Source organism: Heloderma suspectum, chromosome 1 (assembly GCF_057233095.1).
Source record: "Heloderma suspectum isolate Gila_16-S chromosome 1, 16-S_ref, whole genome shotgun sequence".
Lineage (NCBI taxonomy): Eukaryota > Metazoa > Chordata > Lepidosauria > Squamata > Helodermatidae > Heloderma > Heloderma suspectum.
In genome coordinates this window covers 6,393,369-6,416,582 of record NC_139458.1, presented here as the reverse complement: position 1 = coordinate 6,416,582, position 23,214 = coordinate 6,393,369, and the positions used below count along the sequence as shown (strand labels likewise).

The 23,214-nt window shown below is 49.5% G+C and overlaps 1 protein-coding gene across 7 annotated transcripts in view; it reads left to right on the top strand.

Moving 5' to 3' along the window:
- MAP4K5 (mitogen-activated protein kinase kinase kinase kinase 5) overlaps nt 1-18,073 on the top strand; it is a 111,536-nt gene extending 93,463 nt beyond the window's left edge. For 3 of the 7 annotated variants that reach the window (XM_084834331.1, XM_084834341.1, XM_084834371.1), the window contains 12 exons: nt 462-546; nt 639-718; nt 1,535-1,595; nt 1,910-2,024; nt 4,316-4,374; nt 6,089-6,192; nt 8,058-8,235; nt 10,305-10,373; nt 12,781-12,873; nt 13,685-13,755; nt 15,401-15,456; nt 17,013-18,073. In XM_084834331.1, coding sequence (XP_084690457.1) covers nt 462-546; nt 639-718; nt 1,535-1,595; nt 1,910-2,024; nt 4,316-4,374; nt 6,089-6,192; nt 8,058-8,235; nt 10,305-10,373; nt 12,781-12,873; nt 13,685-13,755; nt 15,401-15,456; nt 17,013-17,100 — 1,059 coding nt within the window. In that variant the 3' untranslated portion in view covers nt 17,101-18,073. Of the gene's footprint in view, nt 1-461; nt 547-638; nt 719-1,534; nt 1,596-1,909; nt 2,025-4,315; nt 4,375-6,088; nt 6,193-8,057; nt 8,236-10,304; nt 10,374-12,780; nt 12,874-13,684; nt 14,049-15,400; nt 15,457-17,012 lie in introns of those variants that run through there. The other 4 variants (XM_084834322.1, XM_084834312.1, XM_084834351.1 and 1 more) reach the window with 2 other exon arrangements.
- The last annotated feature ends 5,141 nt before the right edge of the window (nt 18,074-23,214 follow it).

The window sequence follows — 23,214 nt, the reverse complement described above, 5'->3', positions numbered from 1 at the left end:
CTTAGGGTGGGGGCGGATCCTGTGGTTGCCTAGAAGTGCCCACCTGCGAGCCAGGGCCGAGCATTAGCCCATTTGGTGTCACTGCTAAAGGGCTGTTGCCCTGCGAGCGAGCAGTGGTTTAAAAAACGTGGCTAACTAAAACAGTAATAATAAATCCTAATAGTTTTCTGTCCAGATTATGCAAATCTGATTGTTAGTGTGATTCCTTCCACCAGTCATTGGGAAGTCAGGGCAGGGGGGCGGGTTGAGGGGACCAAAGTTCTGAATTTGGCACTGAGAGTCCTGTCCTTTAGCAGCCTACCAGTTAGCCCTTTCTCTGGCTTCTGAGACTTCCACTGGTTATTGCCCACTTCCCTTTTAAGTATTTATTTTGTTTAAATGGTCAGAAGGACTAGAAACTTCTAATGCTTTAAAATCTCTCGCCCAGTAGGATTTAACGTACTTCGCTTTTGCCATTTCAGATGGGAGCGTGCTTCTCCAAAGTGTTTGATGGCTGCCCATTGAAGATCAACTGTGCCACGTCGTGGATACATCCGGACACCAAAGGTGAGGTTGTTGTCCATTTGTGAGCTTGGAATCCATTTTTCTTCCCGTGTTTATGAACATGCTAAGCAAGTTTCCCCTCCACCATGTTATAGATCAGTATATCATCTTTGGAACTGAAGAGGGCATTTACACGCTGAACCTCAACGAGCTGCATGAAGCCACCATGGAGCAGGTAAGAGAGAACTGTTTGGTGCATACCAGGCTGAGCTGCTGTGGATCTGGCTGCTCTCTTTGTGGGCAGGGGCAGGAGGAGAAGTTGCCCACTGAAGGAAAGGTCAGCCATCACAGGTTCTCAAGTTAACTCCGACTGGTATCCCCCACTATATGACTATCGCTCATGGTGCATCTAGAGAGTGTTCTTGTTTGATGGATTTTACCTGACCTTCCTTGTAAAATATTGTCTGAACCAGTTTTCTTCTGCAGCTGTGCTGCCTTTGTTTTTTTTCTGCTGTTTGCTGTTAAGATGTTAGTTTGTTGTTTTTTAAACTGTTCAGTATCCTCTGTGAGCCGCCCTGAGAGTTAAAATATTGAAGAACAGGAGAAAGATGTTGTTGCTGTTGTTAAAATAAAATAAATGAAAATAGAGTGAAACTCCCAAAACCTTAATAGTAGTAATAATGACACACTCTTATGCACATTTACCTGGGAATAAGTCCCATTGAACACAGTGGGACTTACTCCTGAGTAAACGTGCCTAGGATTACAATGTGAATGGTGTTGGCGTTAGAGTAGGGGGATACGAAACAGAGCCCCCTACTCAGCTCTGCCTAAGAAGTTCTCCTTGTGTTTTCACATTGTTCTTGACAGCCATAAGGGAATATTGCTCAGCCAAAGAAATCAAAGGGGCATTTCAAGGTGCCAGAGACCACATTCCATGCTTCCATGACACACCGTGCTTGCCTGGAATTCACTCAGCTTTAGGAACGAATGATCCCCATTTTTTGTTTCTTACACCCACGGGCCTCTCTACTGCTTCTTTCCTTCCTAGCTTTTTCCACGGAGATGTACATGGCTCTATGTGATCAACAATACCTTAATGTCACTCTCAGGTATGTGAATTGCTGAAGAAATGTGCCATAAAACTTAAATGGGGGGGGATACCCAAGACATTCTCTTTTAGGAAACCTTTTATTTGGTGTGCTGAATTTAGCTTGGCTTGTTAGTGTCATGAAAATCATTTTTTCATCTTTTTTTGTCTTTTGCTCTGTGCAATTTTCCTTGGACCTCTGGATATTTCGGGGCTGTCCTTTTTAGAAGGTAAGTTGTTCCACTCTAATTTTTTGTCTTTTGTTTTCACTCAGTTTTTGCATTATCATTATAATACACCAGAGTTTGAGATGGGTCATGTTTGTCTGTATTCCAGGGAAAACATTCCAGCTGTACTCCCATAACCTAATAGCTTTGTTTGAACAAGCCAAAAAAACAGGACTAGCTGCTCATATTCAGACCCACCGATTCCCGGATAAAATATTACCAAGGTAAGCAGACACCATCCTGCTTCTTGTACTCTATGATGGAGAAAATGGTGGTATTCCAATCAGCTAGGGATGAGGAACCTCCATCCCACAGAAAGTCCCTACCGGTCCCACCAGCTTCCCTGCTGGCTTATGTAAGAACAGTGATTGGGGATATGGGATTTCTCCTCTCTTCCACACTGCAATGAGGCTTGGTGCCAATGGAGGCTTTTTAAAGCCTCATTGCAGTGTGGGGGGGCATTTTGGAAGGGTGGTGTTGCTGCTGGGGAGGGACCCACAGCAACACCGCAGACTCCCCCCCCCCCCCCAATTGCCTCTGCTCCGCTGCAGTGAGGCTTTTCAGAAGCCTCATTGCAGCGGGGAATCGGTGACATCCGATAGTGTGAGTGACTGAGTGAATAAGTAGGGTCTGGGCAATCATGTTGGAGCCGCATGCTAGCAGTGGGGTAGCCCCACCCACTGTGGGCATGCAGACACACACACACCCCGGGCTTGCCTGGAACCAATTCAGCTCTAAAAGGTTCCCCGCTTCTGCAATAAGAGGCCCATCCCTTGCTATTTTTTAGTTGAGACAGATTGGACAATCTTGGAACAATTGCCTGTTTGTGTTTGTTTCACCCTGGGAAGTCCACATCTAAGAACATCATAGAATCATGGAGTAGTAGGGTTGGAAGGGGCCTATAAGTCTATTGAGTCCAACATCAGAAGAGCCCAGCCAGGATCATACCAAAGGCCTACCAAATCCAGCGTCCCATGTCCACCGGTGGCCAACCAAAGGCCTCAGGGAACCCCTCAAGCGGGATGTGAAGGGCCAGCCCTCTCCTGCTGGAGCTCCATAGCAGCTGGGGTTCAGGGTCAACATTAGCCATTGATAGGTTTCTCTTCCTCCTCATCCATGAATCTGTGTAATCCCCTTTTAAAGCCATCTAAGCTATTGGCCAAGATCACAAACTGTGACAGTGTGAGTCCCACACATTAATTATGCATTGTGTGAAGAACTACTTTGTTTTGTCACTTCTAATCTACTATGAATCAGTTTCATTGAATGCCCCACAATTTCTAGTGCCGAGAGAGAGGGAGAACCCCCCGCTTCATTTTTCCCACGCCATGCAGAATAGCTTTGTCTAGTGTTAGCCAAACCTCTTATCACATTTGGTTGGGCTTCAATACTCTTTGCAAACTCATCTGCCATCAGATGCACCCAATGAATTCTTGCAAGAGGAGAGAGGGCACCCTTAAGGGTTGTGGTGCGTTTCATCATTCAGCAGCCAGCCTTATTTCCTGTCATGCGCTGTTTCTTCCTTGTATGGCTTCCTCGTATGCTGCCTCGGGGGGGTTGTCAAAGTTGCTTCACCACTGCTGATCATGAACATGATACTTCCCATAACTGTCTGCCCTTTCTCATCAGTGTTCACTGAGCGATGTTGTGGGTTTCCAAGTCTGACAAAGTAGGGAAAGATTTAAAATAATAATAATAATAGCCAAGCAGGACTGCACATTTCAGAAAATGGAAAGGAAAACATGAAGCCAAACAGTACGGTTTGGGGCTGGGGCCTTCCATGTTCCTTCTCTCACCTTCCAAGGTGAAACAGGTGGTTACCAGAGAGAGGAACATCTTGGTGGTGGCACACCCATTTCATGGAATGCCCTCCCCAGAGGGGTCTATATGTTGTTCCCATTACTAAGTTTCATGCACCAGGGAAAGACCTTTTTAGTTCCCTGAGATTTCCTGCAAATGCTGCATTTGTGTTACTCTGCACCTGTTGCTTTATCTGTGTTTTTATCTACTGTAGCCCTCCCCAACTTGGTGCCCTCCAGATAGTTTGGACTACAACGCCCATCATCCCCCACCAATTACCATGCTAACTGGGACTGATGGAAGTCATGGTCCAAAACATTGGTGGGGGGCACCAGGTTGGGGAAGGCTGTTGTATACTTATATATTAGAAGTTATGTAAAACATGAATGCCCTGGTTCTGGTAATTAAAGGGAGAGAACCTAAGAAGATCCCTGATGGGTCAGACCAAGGGTCCATGCTTCTGCGAAGCCCACCAGAAGGGCCTAAGGCCAGTAGTCCTCCCCTTCTGTTTGCCCCGCCCCTCTTAGCAGCTGCCTCTTCCCCCAGAGTTTCCATTTTGCAGTCCTGGGCAATAGCCGTGGACAGACGTTTTGCTCCTGTTCCTCTTTAGTATTCCACAGGCTAAATACCAAAGTGCTCAAGAAACAGTCCGGGTGGAAATGACTTTTGTGCCAGCCCCTTGGTCGCTTGTTAACAGTTGACTCTCTCATTTCAGGAAATTTGCCTTAACGACAAAGATCCCTGATACAAAAGGGTGCCATAAATGCTGTATAGGTAAGTCTTTGGCTTGAGCTTCTGCCCTCGGCTTCTGGGCACAGTCCACCCGGATCTGTCCCAGCTCTTATGGAGCCTCAACCTGTCCTACAGACTAGAAGCTGCTCCAGGCTCCCAGCTGCCACTTGGTGGCTGTCATGCTCCCCCAGGTCTTTCCTGGTGCTCAGTGTCTGACTGGAAGAGTTCCGGAAGGAGGCCCTTTGTCCTGGCTAGATCCTTTCTTGTCTTTTGCGAAGAGCATTTGATTCTCATTTCCACTAGTGACCAAGGAAGCGTGCTGGGCGTTGGATGCAAGCATAAACCTTTGAGGGGGTCATTCAGAAGAAATTACCACTGGAGCAATGTGGTTGTCTGTTTTGCAGCATTGTGGTTGGGCATATTATTCATGGTTACTCAGTGCCATCTTCATAAAAATTCACATGAAAAATACCTGTCTCCGTTGAAGCTTAGGAAGAATTTTGATACACCTTGTGAGTTTTGTATGTTTTTGGATAATGAAAAGTAAGTTACCTTGAACATATCCTTATTTGCACTGGCAGCTAGAAAACCATGAGCTAATTTAATGGCTCAAATTTGAACGTTCTTTGGTGTTCTTACTGCTCATAGCTAAATGATGAAATTGTCCTGCAAAGGTAAATCCACTCAGATTTACCTTTGCAGATTCCAAATTTGCAGATTTTGGATCAGATTCCAAAAATGAATTTCTGGTGCATAATTTACTACACTTCCAAACATTTGTAAGTTCCCCAAGAGAGATTAAAGGCAGTCTGAGCCCCAGCTGACTCCCACCACTGAATCAGTGTTAGGAGTCAGGAGAGGAGAGGGCCACAGGCCCTGCGCATCCTCCCCTCTCAAAAACAATTTCCACCCACCCCTCAACCCACTCCTGGCTTTATGTGTGACCAGTACCCCCCTAGTCTAGTCACCAACCCACTCTTAAGAGCCTGGGGTTAATCAGGGTTGCCAGACTGAGGTTAGGCAGATACTCTGTTTACTTTTGAGGAAGCAGGGGGAAGTCACGTGAAAGGGGTGTACGTGTGCACAGTCCCATGGCCTGATCTCTAAACCAAGATTCGGTTGTTAAGTGTAAAGGGGGCTTTTTTACCCTGCTGTGGCTACAGATCCACGCTTGTCGTTTGAGGGTGCACAAAATTGTCATCATAACTTTGTAGTGGCTACCCTCCCGCCCAAGGAAACATGAGCGTTTTAGCAGAAATGATCATCATCATTACTTACGATTTACATTGCACTGTTGGTGTGCGTGGCACTTCACAGGTTGACATGGAAAGGGAGCCTGTCCCAGGAAGCTTACAATTTAAAGTTCAACACAGGGAGAGGAAGAAGATAGAGGCCAGTGTGATGGGAGAAACAATCCTGCCTGGTTGCGCTTGCTTAGGCTTATTTTTCCATAAGAAATGTGCACTGAGCCAAAGGCTTCGCGGAACTGGTGGGTGTGAAGGAGGAAAGGGAGGCGGCGCTGCGTGGCTGCAGGAGTTCCAGGTGTAAGGAAGTGAGGGCAGTGTCAAGTCAGGGAGCAAGAGACCCTGTGGCGGCATCTTTTGAATTTGAACTTAACTTTAAAAAACAGTAACCTGGGTGGTATAACACCGAGCTGTATGCGCAGCTTGATGACTTTAAGAGCCATCTGAACAGCTGCCCGGTTGAAATGAATTGGTCATCATTCTTTGGATTTCTTGTCTTTTTACTTCTTTAGTAAGAAATCCCTACACAGGCCATAAATACCTCTGTGGAGCATTACAGTTGGGGATTGTTTTGCTTCAGTGGTATGAACCGATGCAGAAATTCATGTTAATAAAGGTATGTTTTACCTTTTTGTGCAGCTTCTTAGTAGTTTCTTGTACAAATTTGTCTGCTATAGGGGGAAACTAAATGGCACTGGTACAATACAGAAGCCATTTCAGATTTGAAATGGAAATTGCATCAATGGCCAGTTAGTTTCCAGACCCAGTTCAAGCTGCTGGTGCTTACCGCAAGGTCCTAAGAAGGGCAGAGATGGCCTTGCTCAGACACCAGGTCCTTTGGGAGACAGAAGAATGGGGGGTGGGGGTGGGGGGAAGCCCCTCCCCCACAACGCTCACCACATAAACTCCCTTTTGGGCATTTAAGAGGCCAGTGAAGACCTCAGGATCACAGTTCATGCATCTGACAAAGTGGGCTGTTGATCATCATAGCTGATGCTCGGGGAAGGCAACCTTGTGGGTCCTGTGGGCACATCTAGCAATTAGAGAAACCATCCCGGGGACCATCATAAAATGACTGCCGTGGAAGGCATGGCTCCCTGCCCCAAAAGACTGAATTCAAGGTCGACACTAAACTCCTTTGAACTGGCAGCTTTTACCACCAACAGAAACCTGTTTCATGGAAGGCAAACTCTTTCTCTCCCCCCCTGCCAGCCAACTCATCCTCCCCACTCCACATGCTGAATCATTTCTCTTCTCTCTCTGAACCATCACCTATACACTCACTCTCACCTTGGCTCACCACCCATAGATGCATGATTGCGCTTGTGCGCTCTCTCTCGCACGCTTGCTCTCTCTCTCTCTCTGTCATGCATCCAGTCACACATGCAACTGCCCCGTGTATTCATCCTGCATGCATCTATGCATGCATACACACACATCCCTCCCTTTTCCTCACTCTAAACGTGAAAATCCACACTCCGTGTTTTTCAAGATCCCTCCAAAATCCCCCCTACACCATTTCCTTCTTTCTCACACACATGCAGCCCCCATCCATTCAGACATACCAGCACACAACCCTTCCCAGCCCCCCCGCCCCGCTTACCAGACAAAAGTGACAGGAGTCCCTTTTTCTTTTTCCGCTTCTTTTTCTCCTCTGCATACTGCAGAGGAAAGCATAGGCCTGCAGCCACCCACCAGTAAGAAAATTTGTTTGGGGTTTTCTTTAAGTATTGAGGGGTAGGACACCTTGGTGGGCACCATGTTGCTTGCCCCCAGCTTTTGTCTTACTAAATGTGTAAGCCTTTAAGATGCCACAAGGCTCTTTGGGGTGCTTGCTGCAACAGACTAACACAATTCTGCCTTTCCAGGAGGACCTTTTTAAAGTGATCCTGTCTCTTGTATACTTTTATATTTTTATTGTGATGTTGAAATAGGTTACAGTGATTTTCTATGAGATTATTTATTGCTGTTGAGAACTGCCTTGAGTGGCCATAGGGTGGGATTTCAGTGGGCCAATTCGCACATCACGACAAGCCACCGTGGGTTAATTAACCCTTGGGGCACTGCAGCATGTGCCAGCCACCATTTTGAATATGCAAGCCCCAAGCGGGGCTTGTCATCTTGTGAAAACTCAGGTGGAGAGCTTGTTTGAGGGTTAAACAGCCCTCAAATAACCCATGGCATTTTTAAGGGTTATCTGAGGCTTGTCTAACCCTCAAACCACTCCTGCCACCTGAGATCGCATGACACAACAAGCCATGCAAAGATGACGTCCGGGGTGCTCGGCATGACGCAACAGCTCCCAGGGGTAAATTAAGCCACGGCGGGCTTTTGTGTCATGCGAACCAGGTCCGTGTGAAATAAATGGGGTGAATGGAACACATTAGATGTCTACGCTATAAGGAGGCAACTGTTAAGATGGGCCCGTTGGTTTTTTTCAATCTGATCTTTGTTTAATTTTCTTTGCCCCCCATCTCCCAGCACTTTGATTTCCCTTTGCCAACCCCCTTGAACGTGTTTGAAATGCTGGTGATCCCAGAACAGGAATACCCCATGGTGTGTGTCGCAATTAGCAAGGGGACCGAACCAAACCAAGTCGTTCAGTTTGAGACGATCAACTTGAACTCTGCTTCTTCGTGGTTTACAGAGATGGGTGCAGGTGAGGCTCTGGGTTTCCTTTGTTTCGTTTAATATTTATATTCCTCCCTTCCTTAAAAACAAAGTGCCTTTCAGCAAAAATGGGAAAATACGATAGGACAAAAGTTTTTAAACTATAAATCAATATTGACAATCAAATACCAGCAGTTAAGGTATTAATAAATAGGAGTCTAAAAATAAAGGACCCCAGCAGATGGTGTTTAAAGTTTAAAACAGCAGATCATACATTAAAACAGCCCTCCACAATCTGGTGCCCTCCAGATGTGTTGGACTAAAAATCCATCATCCCCAGCTGTATGGCTGATGTGGTGATGGGATTGGTAGTCCACTAGATTTGGGGAAGACTGCATTAAAAGCTGTCTGAATAAAAATGACAGGGCGTGACAGGCATTTTATTTTGGGGACAAGCATCCCAAGGATCTCCATTTTCATTTCCTTTTTACAAAAAGTCAAGTTTCCAGTTCTTATGGGGATGGATATAAGCTTGAAAACATGTGGGCAGTGCCTGGTGAAACTGCAGACACTTTGGGTGGAGGGTGAAGCTGAGCAAGGCTTGCAGGGCTCAGGGAGGTAGGGCTTGAGTGCCTCAGGTATGCACCTCTACAGCAGGGGTGTCCAACCTCTTCCAGCCCGGGGGCCAAATTCATTTTTGGAGAATCAGCAGGGAAGGGGAGTGGGGCCAGGGGAAGGTAGCACGGAACCCCAGAGGGCTGGATTGGGCCCCAGCCAGGCCACAGGCCTGAGGTTCAACATCCCTGCTCTCCTGTTTCCATGTTTTCCCCTCCTTCCATTGTTCGGATGAATGCCCACAAATTCCACAGCCCTGGAAAACCTTCAGTGATCTTAGTCCCTCCCCATATCTTATCAGAACTAAAATAAATTCAAGCAACCAAGAGGCCAGTGGCACCGTGAAGACTAATATATCTATTGTGGCACAAGAGTCCAATGCGTCTGATGACGCACCTGTGCTAGTCCTCCTCCGTCTGTTGCAGCAAAGAGAACAAGCACGGCTACCCCTCTGCATGTAAACCAAACACAAGTTTTGTCTAGGTACTGAAGTCCCCGAATGTGGGTTTCTGAGGTGTCCTGCCTGTAAGGCCAGAGCGCGTGTGGCCCTGCTCATGGACAGTAATGAGAGCGGCCAGGTGTAAAGGCTTGCCAAGGGTTGCAAGAGGTCAGCTCGCTTCTTTGGCCCCCGTCATCCTGGTCTGAAAGATAAGATGCGCTGGTTGCTTCTGCAGCCCTCCCATCCTGGCAGGTTCCCTTGGAGACATGCTCAACTGCGGAGCAGAGCCCTTGGCTGTGATCCAGAGAGGTGCAGAGGGAGAGCGCTGAGCGCACTCTGGGCCTTCTTGCAGCAAACAGCCCCCTTCCTGCAATGCGGGCTTGTGGGGCGAGGTTTGGTTCTGCTGGTCTTCAGTGAAAGGTGGGGAGGAGAAGCCTTTTACAGGCACTCTTACAGGCCAAGTTGTAAGAAGTGACCCTAATCCAAGTAGCCCTGATAGTAGATACTTCGTTTTCACTTCTTTTATTTTTAAAAAGTGTCTTTTTCTTTCAGTTAGGCCTTTGGAACTAATCTACCGGCCCACGTGCCAGGGCAAGGGCAGGGAATGGGTGCCCCTCCTGTCTGGTTAGGCTGCAACTCCCATCAGCCCTCGCCAGCCCAACCGATGGCGAAGGATGATAGGAGTTGCAGTCCGACCACATCTGGAGGCCTGCACGTTCCACAGCCCTGTGCTCGGGCGGTGGGTACACTAACCCAGCCGTTTCTCTCTGTTCTGTAACAAGTCGGCATACATGTGCTTTGGGAACAAAAATCTGTAAAAATAAAGTCTCTGATTTGGGGCTTTAATGAGCGTTTGAGCTAATTTCCTCACTTTAGAAGTAGCTGTTCTCTGCTTTGGTAAGAGTATAGTGCATACATCTCCTGTGCGTGCATCACACCCCCTTAGACCCCCTTAGACTGCATTGGTCTTTGCATGTGTACGCACAGAAGCTCATATGTGTGGTGTGAGCGAGGACACACGGCAGCAGTTCTGCATCCCCGCCGTTGCACTCTTCCCCCTTCAGGTTGCCAACAGCTTGATGCCATCCATGTCACCCAGCTGGAGAGAGACACGGTCCTCGTGTGCTTGGACAGTAAGTAGTGGGGTTTATATCTTGCTTTTTTGCATTTTAAGGTGTGGCGAACCTTTATTATCTGAAAAATAACAATAAAAGCATACAGCATAAAATTGGTAAACAAACCAGTAGCCAGTTAAAACATAAAAACAGGAGGAATAAACACCCCCAAGAGGCAGATCAAATGCCATTGAATGCCTGAGAAAACAGCCTGGCACTGAAAAAGTATCAAGACAGGTGTCAGGAAGGAATTCCAGAGTTTAGGTGTCACCACTGAGAAGGCCTCTCTCTGGTAGCCACCCGTGTCACCTCAGAAAGCGGAGGCTCCTGTCCTTCAAAAGTCCTGATTGCCAGGCAGTGCGATCTGTGAGAGAAGTGGGGTGCCTGCCCTCTGGGGAGCCCGTGGTGCAAGCAGCCAGCCTTGGAACAGTTCCTGTGGGGTAAGCACTGTTTGGGGACCGCAGTGGCTTAGTGGTTAAGACGCTGAACTGCAGACTGGAAGGTTGGCAGGACAGCACTTCGAGACCCAAGTGCCGCGTGACGGAGTGAGCTCCCGTCTTCAGTCCCAGCTCCTGCCACCCTAGCAGTTTGAAAGCAAGAAATTGCAAGTAGATAAACAGGTACCGCTTTGGCGGGAAAGGTAACAGCGTTCCGTGCCCCTCGGTGTTCAGTCATGCCGGCCACATGGCCACGGAAGCGTCTTCGGACAGCGCTGGCTCTTCGGCTTATAAATGGAGATGAGCACCACACCCTAGAGTTGGACACGACTGGCTGGGGACACCTTTACCATTTAAGCACTGCTTGGTGCAGGGCTCAGGGCATGGAAGGGCCGCTGGGAAGGCCCCTGGCTGGGATTTCTGATCTTACCCACAGATTTGCCAGGTGAGCTCATGTAAGCCCCTGTTGCTCAGCCTCAGTGCCCCCGCCCCATGGCCCACAATCATGCTAATACTGATCCACATGGAGGGTTGTTAAGCATTTCTGAGACGCTGCATGTGCTGTGCTTTGACTCCTTGAAATGCAGCACACGACATGAGACGCTTTGAACCAGCCTTCACGCCGGTGTTTCCCAGCCTAGTGCCCTCCAGCTGTGCTGGACTACAGCTCCCACTATCCCCTAGGCAGCCATGCTGGAGAGCTCCAGGTTGGGGAACGGTGGCTTAAAGCCTCTCCGCAGTCCCACATCAACACGGAGTATTGTTTTTGTTGTTCTTTGAAGCCCTGCAGAATCTGTGGTAAAGTGGGCCCTATCCTCACATTTTGGGTTTGATGTGGTGAAACCATCACGATCAAATGCTTTGCCCGAATGTGCTTGTAGTGGTGAATTTCTTCTGAGAGTGCCCCCTAGTGGCCAAAGAAGAGTTACTGTTAAGAAGTTGGCCTGCAGGAATTGCGGAGTCTCTTCGGGGCCGAGCTAGACGTGAAGTGCCGTCTGCCCTGGGGTTGGGATGCGGTGGTGGGACAGGGCTTGATTCTCCCTCCTCTGAAGCTGCTGCTTGCCCCGCGAGAGAAAACATACCACTGATAGTGGATTGAGGATAGGGATTTAATTGGGGGAAGGGTTTTAAAAAAAACACAGTCCTGGACAGGATTTGGGCGACCTGTGCCTGCTATTATCTATTGTTTGAAATTCCAGGAGGTCCTGATCACACTCCTCTGTCATATTTAGTTGTGCCCTTAGCAGAATAAGGGGCAGATTCATTACATACAGTAATGTTTTTGAGCCCTACGGACTGTCGAGCAGAGGTGTAGAACCCCAGGACCAGGGACCCAAATTTGGCCCTTTAGGGGTCCCAGTCTGGCCTTCTAGGCTTCCCCAGAAGACCTTGTCCCCTTCCCTGGCCTGGCCTCTTTCCCCGACCACTGATTGTTTTGTGGTTTCCCAGCTTTTGTGCAGTTTCCCTGCCCCCCACCCCCACTTCCCCAAGGTGAAGTGAATCACTTTGAGTTCCGTAGAATCGACTTAGAGACACCCATAATAATTCTGCATTGAACTCAACAGAACTTCAAAGTGTTTGCCTTTGGCTAAGTGGTAGCCTATATATATATCCTTAGTATATCCTAGTGTTTTTTATGAACGTCAACATAAAGATAGAGTCCAATGAACACAAAATACTTCCCATTACAAAAATATAAATGTAAAAGCAATGCAATCTAAAATTGGGAATTTGTTTGAAAACAGCAGGGGAATTTGACCCGTGTGTCCTTGTAAGTCTCTATGGTTTCCAGCTGTCCTATTTGGAAACTTTTAGCAAATCCAGGGCTGGGGGGGGGGGGGGGGGGGGCGCTGATGGAGCACTCACACGGAAACCCGTTTGGGGCGTTTTCATTGTTCCTGGCTCCCTTCTCCTTGTGGGGAGGCACCCTCTGGGCCCTTCCAGGAATTTCGCTTGACATTGAGGTGGTTCCTTCCTTTTCTCTCAAGGGTTCGTGAAAATTGTGAATCTGCACGGTAAGCTGAAGTCGAGCAAGAAGCTGGCCTCGGAGCTGAGCTTTGATTTCTGCATTGAATCTGTCGGTGAGCAAGCGCTTTCTCCACTGTCACTTATTGGGTCTGATTTGCTTGTGATAATGGGCTAGGTCAGCCGTGGCCCCCAGCCCTAGGCACCCCCCTTGCTGTCTGCATCCACGCCCCTCTTACCTTGCCTGAGACCCTTCCCAGGTTTGAATCTGGCCTTGTGCTGCGTGAGGTTCCCCAGCCCTCTGCTAGTGTATGGAAGTAAAACACACCACGGGCTCACAGTCCAGGACACATAAGGGGGGAGGAGCTGGAGAGGAAGCCGGCACCGTTCGAATGCCAAGGGGCTCTCCTGCGTGAAAAGTACCCTTTACAACCAGAGTCGTAGTTCCTCCTGCCTAAATCCTTGAGACCCCTGTGGGATCCCTCCGATATCCGAGGGGGGTAGTTTGTCATCCAAGCGGCTCATTGACTGGAGGTGGCAGGTGAGAGTTGACGAGGGTGGCCCGTCGGTTGTCTGGATCCATTGATTTTGGGGGCTTGCAGTGGATTCTGTAGACCGAGTTCCCTAGTCAGAGCTGCAGGGAAATGTGGAACGTGAGTGTTATCAAGGAACTAGGGCTGCTACACCAGGCACTAAACTTCATTAAACAGAAGTTCAGCACAGCCCCTTGGGAGCTTCTGGGACGTCACCAAAGACTCGCTCATCTTGAAGGCCTGTTTCCCTTCTCCTTCCCACCACTTAGTGGACCTCTCCCTGGTGTAGGAGTGCCACAGGGGTACTCCCTGCAGTTCCAGCCCTCCCCGTGCTCAGTGAGTCCATCCCAGACATTTTGGGTGAGTCAGCCTTGTCCTGTGTCTCTTCTTGCAGTGTGCCTTCAGGACAGCGTGCTGGCCTTCTGGAAGCACGGTATGCAAGGCAAGAGCTTTAAGTCTGATGAAGTAAGTGTGGGGGGGGCCTGGTCGCTGTTTCCTGCCTTGCCTTTGTTTACGACTGTGCCCTTCAGAGACAAAGAGGGGATTGTGCAGAGGCCGGAGCGGGCAACCTCCAGTCCCCAGAGGGCCCCCTTCCTCTGGCCCCACCCCTTCCCCCAGCCACTGATTGGTGGTTTCCCAGCTTCTGAGCACGTTGTTTTAAAAGGGTGAGATGCCTCTCCTGAAGCTTCATTACCGGCAGGAAGAACTGCAAGCTACAACATGGCGGTGGTTTGGGCCCCGCCCCTTTTGCTTTCAGCCCTGCCCACCACAGGAATGTGGCCCCTGAGAGCTTCTCTGAAATGGAACTTGGCCCTGGGGATGAAAGAGGTTCCCCACCCCCGCGCAAAGGACTCCTGCGGGCCTTATCCTGAAGGAGGCCCTTCGCCTTTCCTTATTCAAGGCATTTCTATCCCGCTGTCGAGCCATCGGCACTCTTGACACACACAGAAATATCGGTGCCTTGGAGTGGCCAAAGAGGGAAGTGGGGTGTGTTCCACTCTGGTGTAAGGGAAGGCCAGCCGGAGAAGACAAAACTGAACTAGGCAGACAAATGGTCTGACCTGTTCCCTGGCATTGTGACTAAGAGGGCCAGCTGTTAGCCGTGGAGTCCCCAGTTCAAATCACACCTCAGCCACAAAGTCACTAACTGGCTGGTATTCCCTCAGCCTCAGCCCCCCCCCCCCCATCTGCATCATGGGGGTTATAATTCTGACCAGCCATACAAAGTTGTTGTAAGGCCCACTGAGATTATGCAAGGTGCTGGATAAGTTTGTAGTATTTATTATTGCGCACAACTCGCTCCTCTTGTTGAACAAGTTCTCAGCAGCTCTGGTGTCAGGCCTGCCATGACTGTGTAAGTAATGCGCTTATTCTCCCAGTTGATTTGGGACACAACCATTGCCAGTGGTAGAACCCATCATTTGCATGCAGAAGGTCTGATTCCTGGAGCATCTCCAGTCAAAAAGCATCCTGGGGGAGCAGCTGCTGGCCAGGTCCCTTCCCTGCTTGAGAACTGGGCTTCCTTCGCTGGGTCCACCTACTAAATGCACACGAGGGAGTCCTAGTTTGGCCTCCAGTGCTGAATGCAGTCGCGCTCCGTTCCTTCAAGACTAAAGTATTTCTTTGCTTATTATTTATATGTCATATCTATATCCCGCCTTTCCTCCAAGGAGCATACATGATCCCCCTGCTGTCAGTTTTATCCTCACAACAACCCTGTGAGGTGAGTTAGGCTGAGTCAGCAATTGGCCAGAAGCCACTCACTGATCTTCATGGCCGAGTGGGGACTCGAACCCACGTTGTCCCAGGCCCAGACCAACTACTACACCACACTGGCTCTCTGCAACAACCCTTATGAAGCAAGTGTGCAATCCCTGGGAGGAGGCGAGGAAGAAGTGCACAGACCCGACACTCCAGCTTAGCAGGGTGGGAACGTTCTGTCTGAACCGACTCCTGGTGTATACGTTATTATTAAAAGCCCCCGCCTGTTTGAGTCGGCTGGCGTTTGCAGTCGTGCCTGGCTTTGTTCCTTTTTCAGGGTGGGCAAGAATGCCGCCTCTCTGTCATCCCTCGCTTCTTCATGTTCTCTGCCCCTTTCTCTGTTTTGCAGGTAACCCAGGAGATCTCGGATGAAACAAGGGTGTTCCGCTTATTGGGCTCTGACAGGTAATGTCAGTCTTTGATTCTTCAAAATGGAGACCGGACATTTAGGGAAGGGGCCCTGGACCGTCCCCCCCCCCCCTTGCAAGGAGGCTCTTTTGCCGTGGAGTTGTCCTGCCCTCATGACCAGCGCACACGCGCACATTTGGCTGTGGCTGCTATGTGGCTAAGGCAGCCGCCTGCCTTTGCGTGGCGCACAAAGGTTTTCCGGTAGCCTTGGTCCCCAGAGCATCCCAGTAAACCTCTGTGACAGGCACAGTCGAGGCCCCCGCCATCCAAGTAGGAGAAGCTGGCATCCTTCCCAGGAGCCGGTCTGAGGCAGCCCTACCTTGAGGCACGGGGAAGGGTGCGGGGAGCAGGCTTCGGGTGCCCTGATACAGACAGGCCCGACCCACGGGGCTCAGATGCCAGGATGTTCTCTGACGCAAGCCTCATTGGGGCAAAGAGGCGCTTCACGCAGCCCTGCACATGGCTCACGTGGTGCATGGGCCGAGCCTTTTGGGCCTGTGCTGAACGCACTCTGACGTGCCCAGGGCTCCTCTCCAGGTAGGCCAAGATCAGTAGCGTGTTTGAAAGCTCCCCCATGGGGGGCCGGTGGTGGTGGTGACACACTCACTGCCCACAGAATGATAGCATGTCAGGGAGAAAGGCCAGGTGGGACCCTGCTCCCCGACATGCAAGTTTTCTACATGCAAGGACTTTTTGATATCTCTGAGCATTCATATGAAACACAAAATCCCACACTGCCAGCCAGAAGTGGTACAAACCAAGACCATAGTTAGGAATTGATTCAGCTCTGACTGTATGAACTGGCTCCAAGCCCTGGAAAACGTGAAGGGATCCTCAGAAGAGTGTCTTTGGGCATGTCTGGAGTACTTTGGCCCTAGACTAAGAGTAAGCTGCCACCTACTCTTAGCAAAGGGCTAAGAGTAGGCGACATGAGTTGTCCATTAATGGATGGGTCAGTCCCTGTACCTAAAGGAGCTCACAATCCTAAGCAAAGGAGAGAAGAACTACAGGTTCAGGCAAAGGTGTTTCAAGCCTGGCTTCCCCAACCTGGTGCCCTCCATATGTGTTGGACTCCAGCTCCCAGCATGCCTCGGCCAAGGATGGGGAAGGCGGGCTTAAGCCCTTCCTGACGAGCTGCCACAGTGCCCCCTGAGCACTCCCGCGACCCCTCTTTCCCCTCCAAGTCCTGGTCATTCAAGGGCTCCTTGCAGGCGGTCTGGCTCTGAGAGTACTGGGAGGGAACTGGTGCGAACGCCAAGGACAGTGCGACTCGGCGCCACCTGTGGGGCTGGGTCAGCCTGAGGATCCTTACATGCTCCTGCTGCTCTCTGCAGCTGCCAGCCCCACCCCGGGTTCAAGCGTAAAAGATCCATAGGATATCAGCACGTGTGCACGTGCATGAGCAATGTCGTGAGAAGACGCGGGTGCCAGGATGGGGGGGGGGGGCTGGCGTTGGCTGGCCAGGAGTGGTCCCGTGGCAAAAGCCCTCAAAGAGCAGGGTCCCACGATGCTTGCCGCACCTGCTGACTTGCCCGTTTGTGTTTCCCTCGCAGGGTGGTGGTGTTGGAAAGCAGGCCGACTGATAACCCAACCGCACACAGCAATCTTTATATTTTGGCAGGCCATGAAAACAGTTACTAGGCAACTGTAAACCGACTTGAAGTGTGAGCCTAAGGAAGCAGCCCTTTAAGGAAACTGTCCAAGTCGCGCAGGCCAGCCCCCTCTCTTGCTCTCTCTTCCCAGTCCCCACCCTTCACTTTACCATGTTGATATCTGAACAGACCCAGTTTTTAGGATCAAGAGCCAAATGTTGTGTGCATCTTGCAGCTGGAAGCAGCTGTTTTGTCACTTGCCACTATGTGGTTGGTTATGTCAAGTTTGCTTAATAAAAGCTATGAGATACTTAGTCCCTTTTGTTCGTTGGGCCTACGGAAACATGGCCATTGAAAACCCCAGATGCAGTCATGGTGCCAAACGGTTTTGGACATGTACTTCTTAGTGCTCAGGTTAAGAAGTCCGGGCTGCTGTTTCCTCCACACTTCTGGCAATGCCTTCTTTTGAGTGCAGGTGGCTGAAGTCGAAAGCAGAAACAGGGTGGGTGGGGAAGAAGAATATCTTCGGGGCATGACCCATTGGGATCTCCTCCTGCGCAAGGCCCTTGTAGTTTTGTCCAGGGCCCACAAATGTCCCATTTCAAGAGTTAATCAGCAGGAGACGTTCCCAGGATGAAGTGTTTTTATTTTTGTTTTTTAACACAACTGTTCTCTGTGGGTTTGTAAAATAGACTATTTAATCTTTATTTATTAATCTGCTGCTAAGGTGGTGTGATGTATCTTAACTTCTAGCACATGAAGGTTGCAGAGCAGCTTCTGGTTTTGGGGGGGTGGGGGTGGAGAGGGGACTTCTTTTTTACAAGTCTACAAAGAAACACTCATTCATTTTGCTCTTCTCCTTTTAGATGTAGCACATTGTCCAAGGGAAGTGTTTATATATAGGTAATTATTAAAAAAAAAAAACTTTTGTCTATTCCTGTATAAATGCAGTTTTGTACAAGAGTATTTTGTATGGGTTTTGCTTGCGGAATTTGTAATAAAAGGGAGTTTGGTATTTACTGAAATTAAGTGTATGCATTGGAAACACAAGCTGAATCTTAGTGAGGAATCAGGAAACTCTGTGGAAGGTTGGCAGGATGTAGACAGCAGATATAGATACTAAATTGGCATGTGCTTAAGCATGCACCTGGAGGGCACGCCGCTTCACACATATGTCATTTTTCATAAGCTCTTGAGATTGTCTGGGGCAGAGAGAGGAAAGGCAGTCCTTTGCAGAACCTGCCTCCTGCCCCAGTGCAGTCAGGACGTGGCAGAAGTCTCACCCCATGCTTTGCCACAGCTGATCAACAATAGCTGAGAGAGGTGACTGAGACCACTAGGGGCTCTCCAGTCCTTCTGGCTGGGTTCCTGTGCCCACTGTGGGGTGCATCCCACTGGAAAAGATAACCAGCCTTTTCCTGGAACAGGTCCCCCTTGCTACAATGTTGAACCAGGAACTCGGGATGCCACTGACTGGCTAAGACTTCCTAAAGCCCAATGCCCAGTGTTTAAAGAAATTTTAAAATGCTTTGCCTGTTCATGGACACGTATTTTATTTATACTCTGCCGGACGGGAGATGGAGAAAGTGTGGTGCCTGGGGACGGGGGGCGGGGTGGGGTGGGAGAATGGATTTCTCCCAGTCTGGGCATGTTTGAATGTGGTGGCATAGTATAAATATACATATATATATATATATATATAAGAAGCAGTATTGTCTAATAAATCTTGGGGAATCTCCTTTTTTCCACTATCCCTCTTTCATAGCTGTCATCCATGTTTCGCCTTTTTCATTTCATCCATTAAAGTATCCCTTTGGTCCTTATTTTTGTCTGCCTTTCTTCATTAAGGTTTAGGGTTAGTTGTGGAGTTCTGTATGTTGGGTATGCTGTGGGCTTTAGGGGGCAGTTAATGTGCAGTCCTTGCTAATCTGGTAAAGATCCAGATAATCTTCCCTTAAGGAAAAGCTACTGGCTCAGGAATGTTGCCTTTTCCCAGTTGCAATATTGATGGGAAGATGGGATTTGGAGCACTGTCTGGAAGACGGATCTATGAGCGTCATGGGACAGTTTCCTTGCCATCTCCCATGTCAAGCAGCACAACATTTCCCCTGCTCATGTTGTACAGAATGTTCGGGTTGCAACAGGGTGGGAACCTCTTTCAGCTCCACAGGCAAATTCTGTTTCGGAGAAGCTCTCGGGGTCTGTATTCCAGTGGTGGGTGGGGCCAAATGCAGAGGGGGTGAGGCCAAACGTGAAAGGGGCGAGGCCAAAAATACAAAAACATGCCAGCATGCTGTGGCTTAAAGCTAGTAATTAAACCTTAGGACAGGCATTTCAGCCTTTTAGAATGAGGGAAAAACTGCACAAAGCCGGGAAACCACCAAATAAGGAGGGTTGGGGGAAAGGGGACATGGCCATCTGGGAGGGCCTGCGGTTCCCCACCCTGCCCTACCATGACAGAACTTGCACTGGATCAGACAATGACTAGTCTCACAAACTAGTGGAGATCTCTCTTGTCGTTTTGGCTCACCTGTTTCCAGTACTTGGCTTGTTCGTCTACATTCCACAGGTGTGACTCTTCCTTTTGGGTACAAGAGGGCCCGGGTTCAAGTCTTATACGAGCCCAGGCATAGTAGATAGGGTTGCCCTTTTATCAAGGAGGCCTGGGCTTGAACCTCTGCTCAGCCGTGAAGTTCACTGGGTGGCTCCAGGCCAGCACCTTTCTCAACCCAACCTACATTTCACTGTTGTACCCATCAAATCAGAGAGTCTCCACATATGCTGTTGTGAGAAATTTGGAGGAAGAATGGAATACAAACGGGCTGACCAATAAACATGATTATCTGGAAATTGACAAGGCTCTTATACACACTTTGAGAGTGGTCAGTTGCAGCGCCCCTGCAAAACTCTCTTGGTAGTTCAAGGACTCTGCCCTGTGCCCTGCAGCACCTGTGATTTCACTTTTTAAGAATGGGAGAGCAGGAAACAATGGCACAGTTACCTCTCGCCTCCCCACCCCCCCCCCCCACACAGAGCAAGGCTGTCCTTGCACCAAGGGTTGCTGGGCTGTTGAGCAGCCGATGAGCCCCGGGTCCAGTGTGTACGTATGATGGTGAATGGGCATGCCAGTAAGTGATGGGCTGAAGGCCTGTGATGAAGTTTTACTGCTGGAGCTTAGCCCTCTAAGCTGCCTGGATGGGAGGCTGCAGGTGATCTCTTGGGAGAAAGGGTAGGAAAGAAATGTAATGAACGGGGAGCTCCAGATTCAACCTTCACTTGAAAGGATCTCCGGCAGCAGAGCTGGGATTGGGACCTCTTTCTGCATGAAACCTTGGAGAATTCCTTCCAGCAGAATAAAGAACTGCTGGGCTAGACAGATCAGCGGTCTGGCTCTGCATAAGACAACTCATGCTGAGCTGCAAATGTGCATTGGCTTCCATCTGTGTGTATATATACCTATTGCCCACAATTCCTTCCACCATCAGCCACAGTAAAAAGCCACAGGGTTCTTGGAAAGGAAGCTTAAAAACCCACATGGCTTCACGAAATGTGCAGCCAACCTGAGGACCTGATATATCTCTGAAACGGAGCAAGCTTGGCTTTCAGGATTTATTTGGAAGAGCCAAGATTCAAGCTCGCAAGTTGAGTGCTGTAGGCTTTAAAAGGACAAGACAACACCTGGTGGAACAGCCCATTGTCCTCTCTCACAAAGGGGTTGTGATCCCTTTGGATCTGCGAGCTGGCATCCCATACTGCTGCCTTCCCAAACCAGGTGTCCTCCAGTTTGAGACTACACCTCTCATCATCCCCAGCCACTGTAAGACTACAGTTGTAGTCTTAACACATGTGGAGGGCACCAGATTGGGGAAGGCCTGCGTATGGGTTAGAGTAGGACTGGGCAGACCCGAATTCAAATCCTCAGTATATGAAGCTCACAGGGTGGTCTTGGGCCAGTCATCTCTTGGCCTAACCAACCTCACAGGCTTGTTGTGAGGATAAAATGAGAATGGACCGTGTGTGCCATCTGAACTCCTGTGAGGAAGGGTGGGATAAAAATGTAATAAATGAATAGCCCTTAACACTAATTCCCCCCCCCACACACACACACACACGGTTGGGAGGAAAGGAGAATGTCTCCGTGCTCTACAGAAATTTCCACTGCTGAGAAAGGAAGAAGGGTGTGGCTTAATTTGAGTTTCTCCCCATTAGAGTTCAGCTCCAGATCTCAGTCTGGGAACATGTGAAAAGGTACGCCTTTGACCATGTGCAGAATTCTTTTCTGTCAGCACTTCTTAAGTCAATCACTTTCACATCCACACATGTGGGATTAGGAGGTGAAACTTTCCAGGCAGACCTGATACACAGAGACTTGTTTGGGTAACCAGCTTGCTGGTCATAAGAACATGAGAAGAGCCCTGATGCTCAGTCCCAGAGTCCATCTTGTCCAGCATGCTGCTCACACAATGGCCCATCAGCTGCCAAGGGGAACCCACAAGTAGGACATGAGTGCAGCAGCACCCTCCCGCCCACGTTCCTCAGCACACTGCTTCTGCTACTGGAGGTAGCATAGAGCCGCCAGGACTAGTAGCCATGGGTAGCCATTAATTTGTCTAATCCCCTTTTAAAGCCATCCAAGTCGGTGGCTGTCACTACCTGTCATGATGGTGAATTTCATAGTTTTAACTGCTGCATGAAGAACAACTTCCTTTTACTGGATCACCCTGTCCACATTTCCTTATTCCACAGAGGTCCACTTTTCCATAGGACTTCTGCAGTAAGTGCAGTTCACTGGAGAATCAAGGCGGCCGATCCCACTTCAGCACAACGAGATTTCAGGGAGGGAAACACGGTCCGAGACAGACCAGAAGGCCTGGATTGGTCATGGTGCAAATGTCCTCTCTTGTCATGTGATTAAAATGGACACAAAGTAACTGAGTTGCCCAGCGCCTCTTAAGAAACATTGGCTAGCTTGGCGTGGGAGAGCAGGGTTGTAGCATGTTGTAATGCCCCAAGAGCTCTGCCGAACCCTCAAGCTTCTGCTATTCCTGATCAGTATAACTGGCTTCCAGTAAAGGCCAGTTTTGAAGGAAGGATGGATGTTGCACCTCAGCCTGGCACCAACATCCTAAACTCCATTCCCTAATCCCAGATACATGTGGAAGTGGGGCGGGGTGGGGCAGGCTTTCCTTTGTGGGAGGCCTTCAAGCAGAGGCTGGACAGACCTCAGTTGGGGATGTTCTAGCTCTGGATTTCCTGCATCCAGCAGGACATTGATGGCCTAGACGCCCCCTGCCAATGCTCTTCTATGAGCCTGCCACTTCCAGGAGGAGACCTTTTGCACCACCTCGCTGGCTGCAAGAAAGAAGGCAGTTGTGACCCATCCAGTCCTCAGGGGCTCTACAACCCTCAGCTGCCCGAGGCCTTCTGCTCCCTCAAATGACTCTGCCCTTGCTCAGTGGTGTAGTGGAGGCAGGGCTTGCAAGGACACAGCCCTGGCACTTTTTCATGGGCAGGGACTCTGATGTCATCTGCCACCCCCCTCAGAATTCCCTGTTCCCTCTGAGCTTAGCTACAATCCTCACTGCGGCTGTGGGGGGAATGAATTTGCGAAGCAACAATATATTGTTCCATGTTGGGATGCAAAGTATTTGGGATGTCTTGGTCTGGAACGGGCAAGTAAGACCTCTTTGCTTTACCAAAGATGTGATCCTGGTGAAGAAAACTCCCAGAACTGGTTTGTTGATATGGATTGACTCAGGGGCCTGAAATTTTTGGACTGCCCTTGGAGACTGTCACAATGAGCTCCTGCATTTCCAAATTTACCACTCCACCACTGTCTTGTCTGTGTGTGTGGAACAAACCAGCTGGGTGTGTGTGGACGTTTCTGTTGGAGGGGGAGATAGAATGAAGGAGCTTAGGGAAGGCTAATGGGTAATGTTGGGGCACCAGGGGCGTGTGCAAGGGAGCTGTATAAACGAGAAGGGGTCTGTCCAGGAGGGCTGAGCTGAGAGGGTGAAGCTTCCACAGAGTATCATATCTTGAAAACCTAAAATGTTTGTGAGCGAGCGGGTGGCTGGCTGGGTGCACAAGCTTTTAACGCCCCTGCAGCTTTTCCTCCCGCCGAAATCCCCCGGCCTTACTCTCAGCGGCGCTGTTTCCGGAC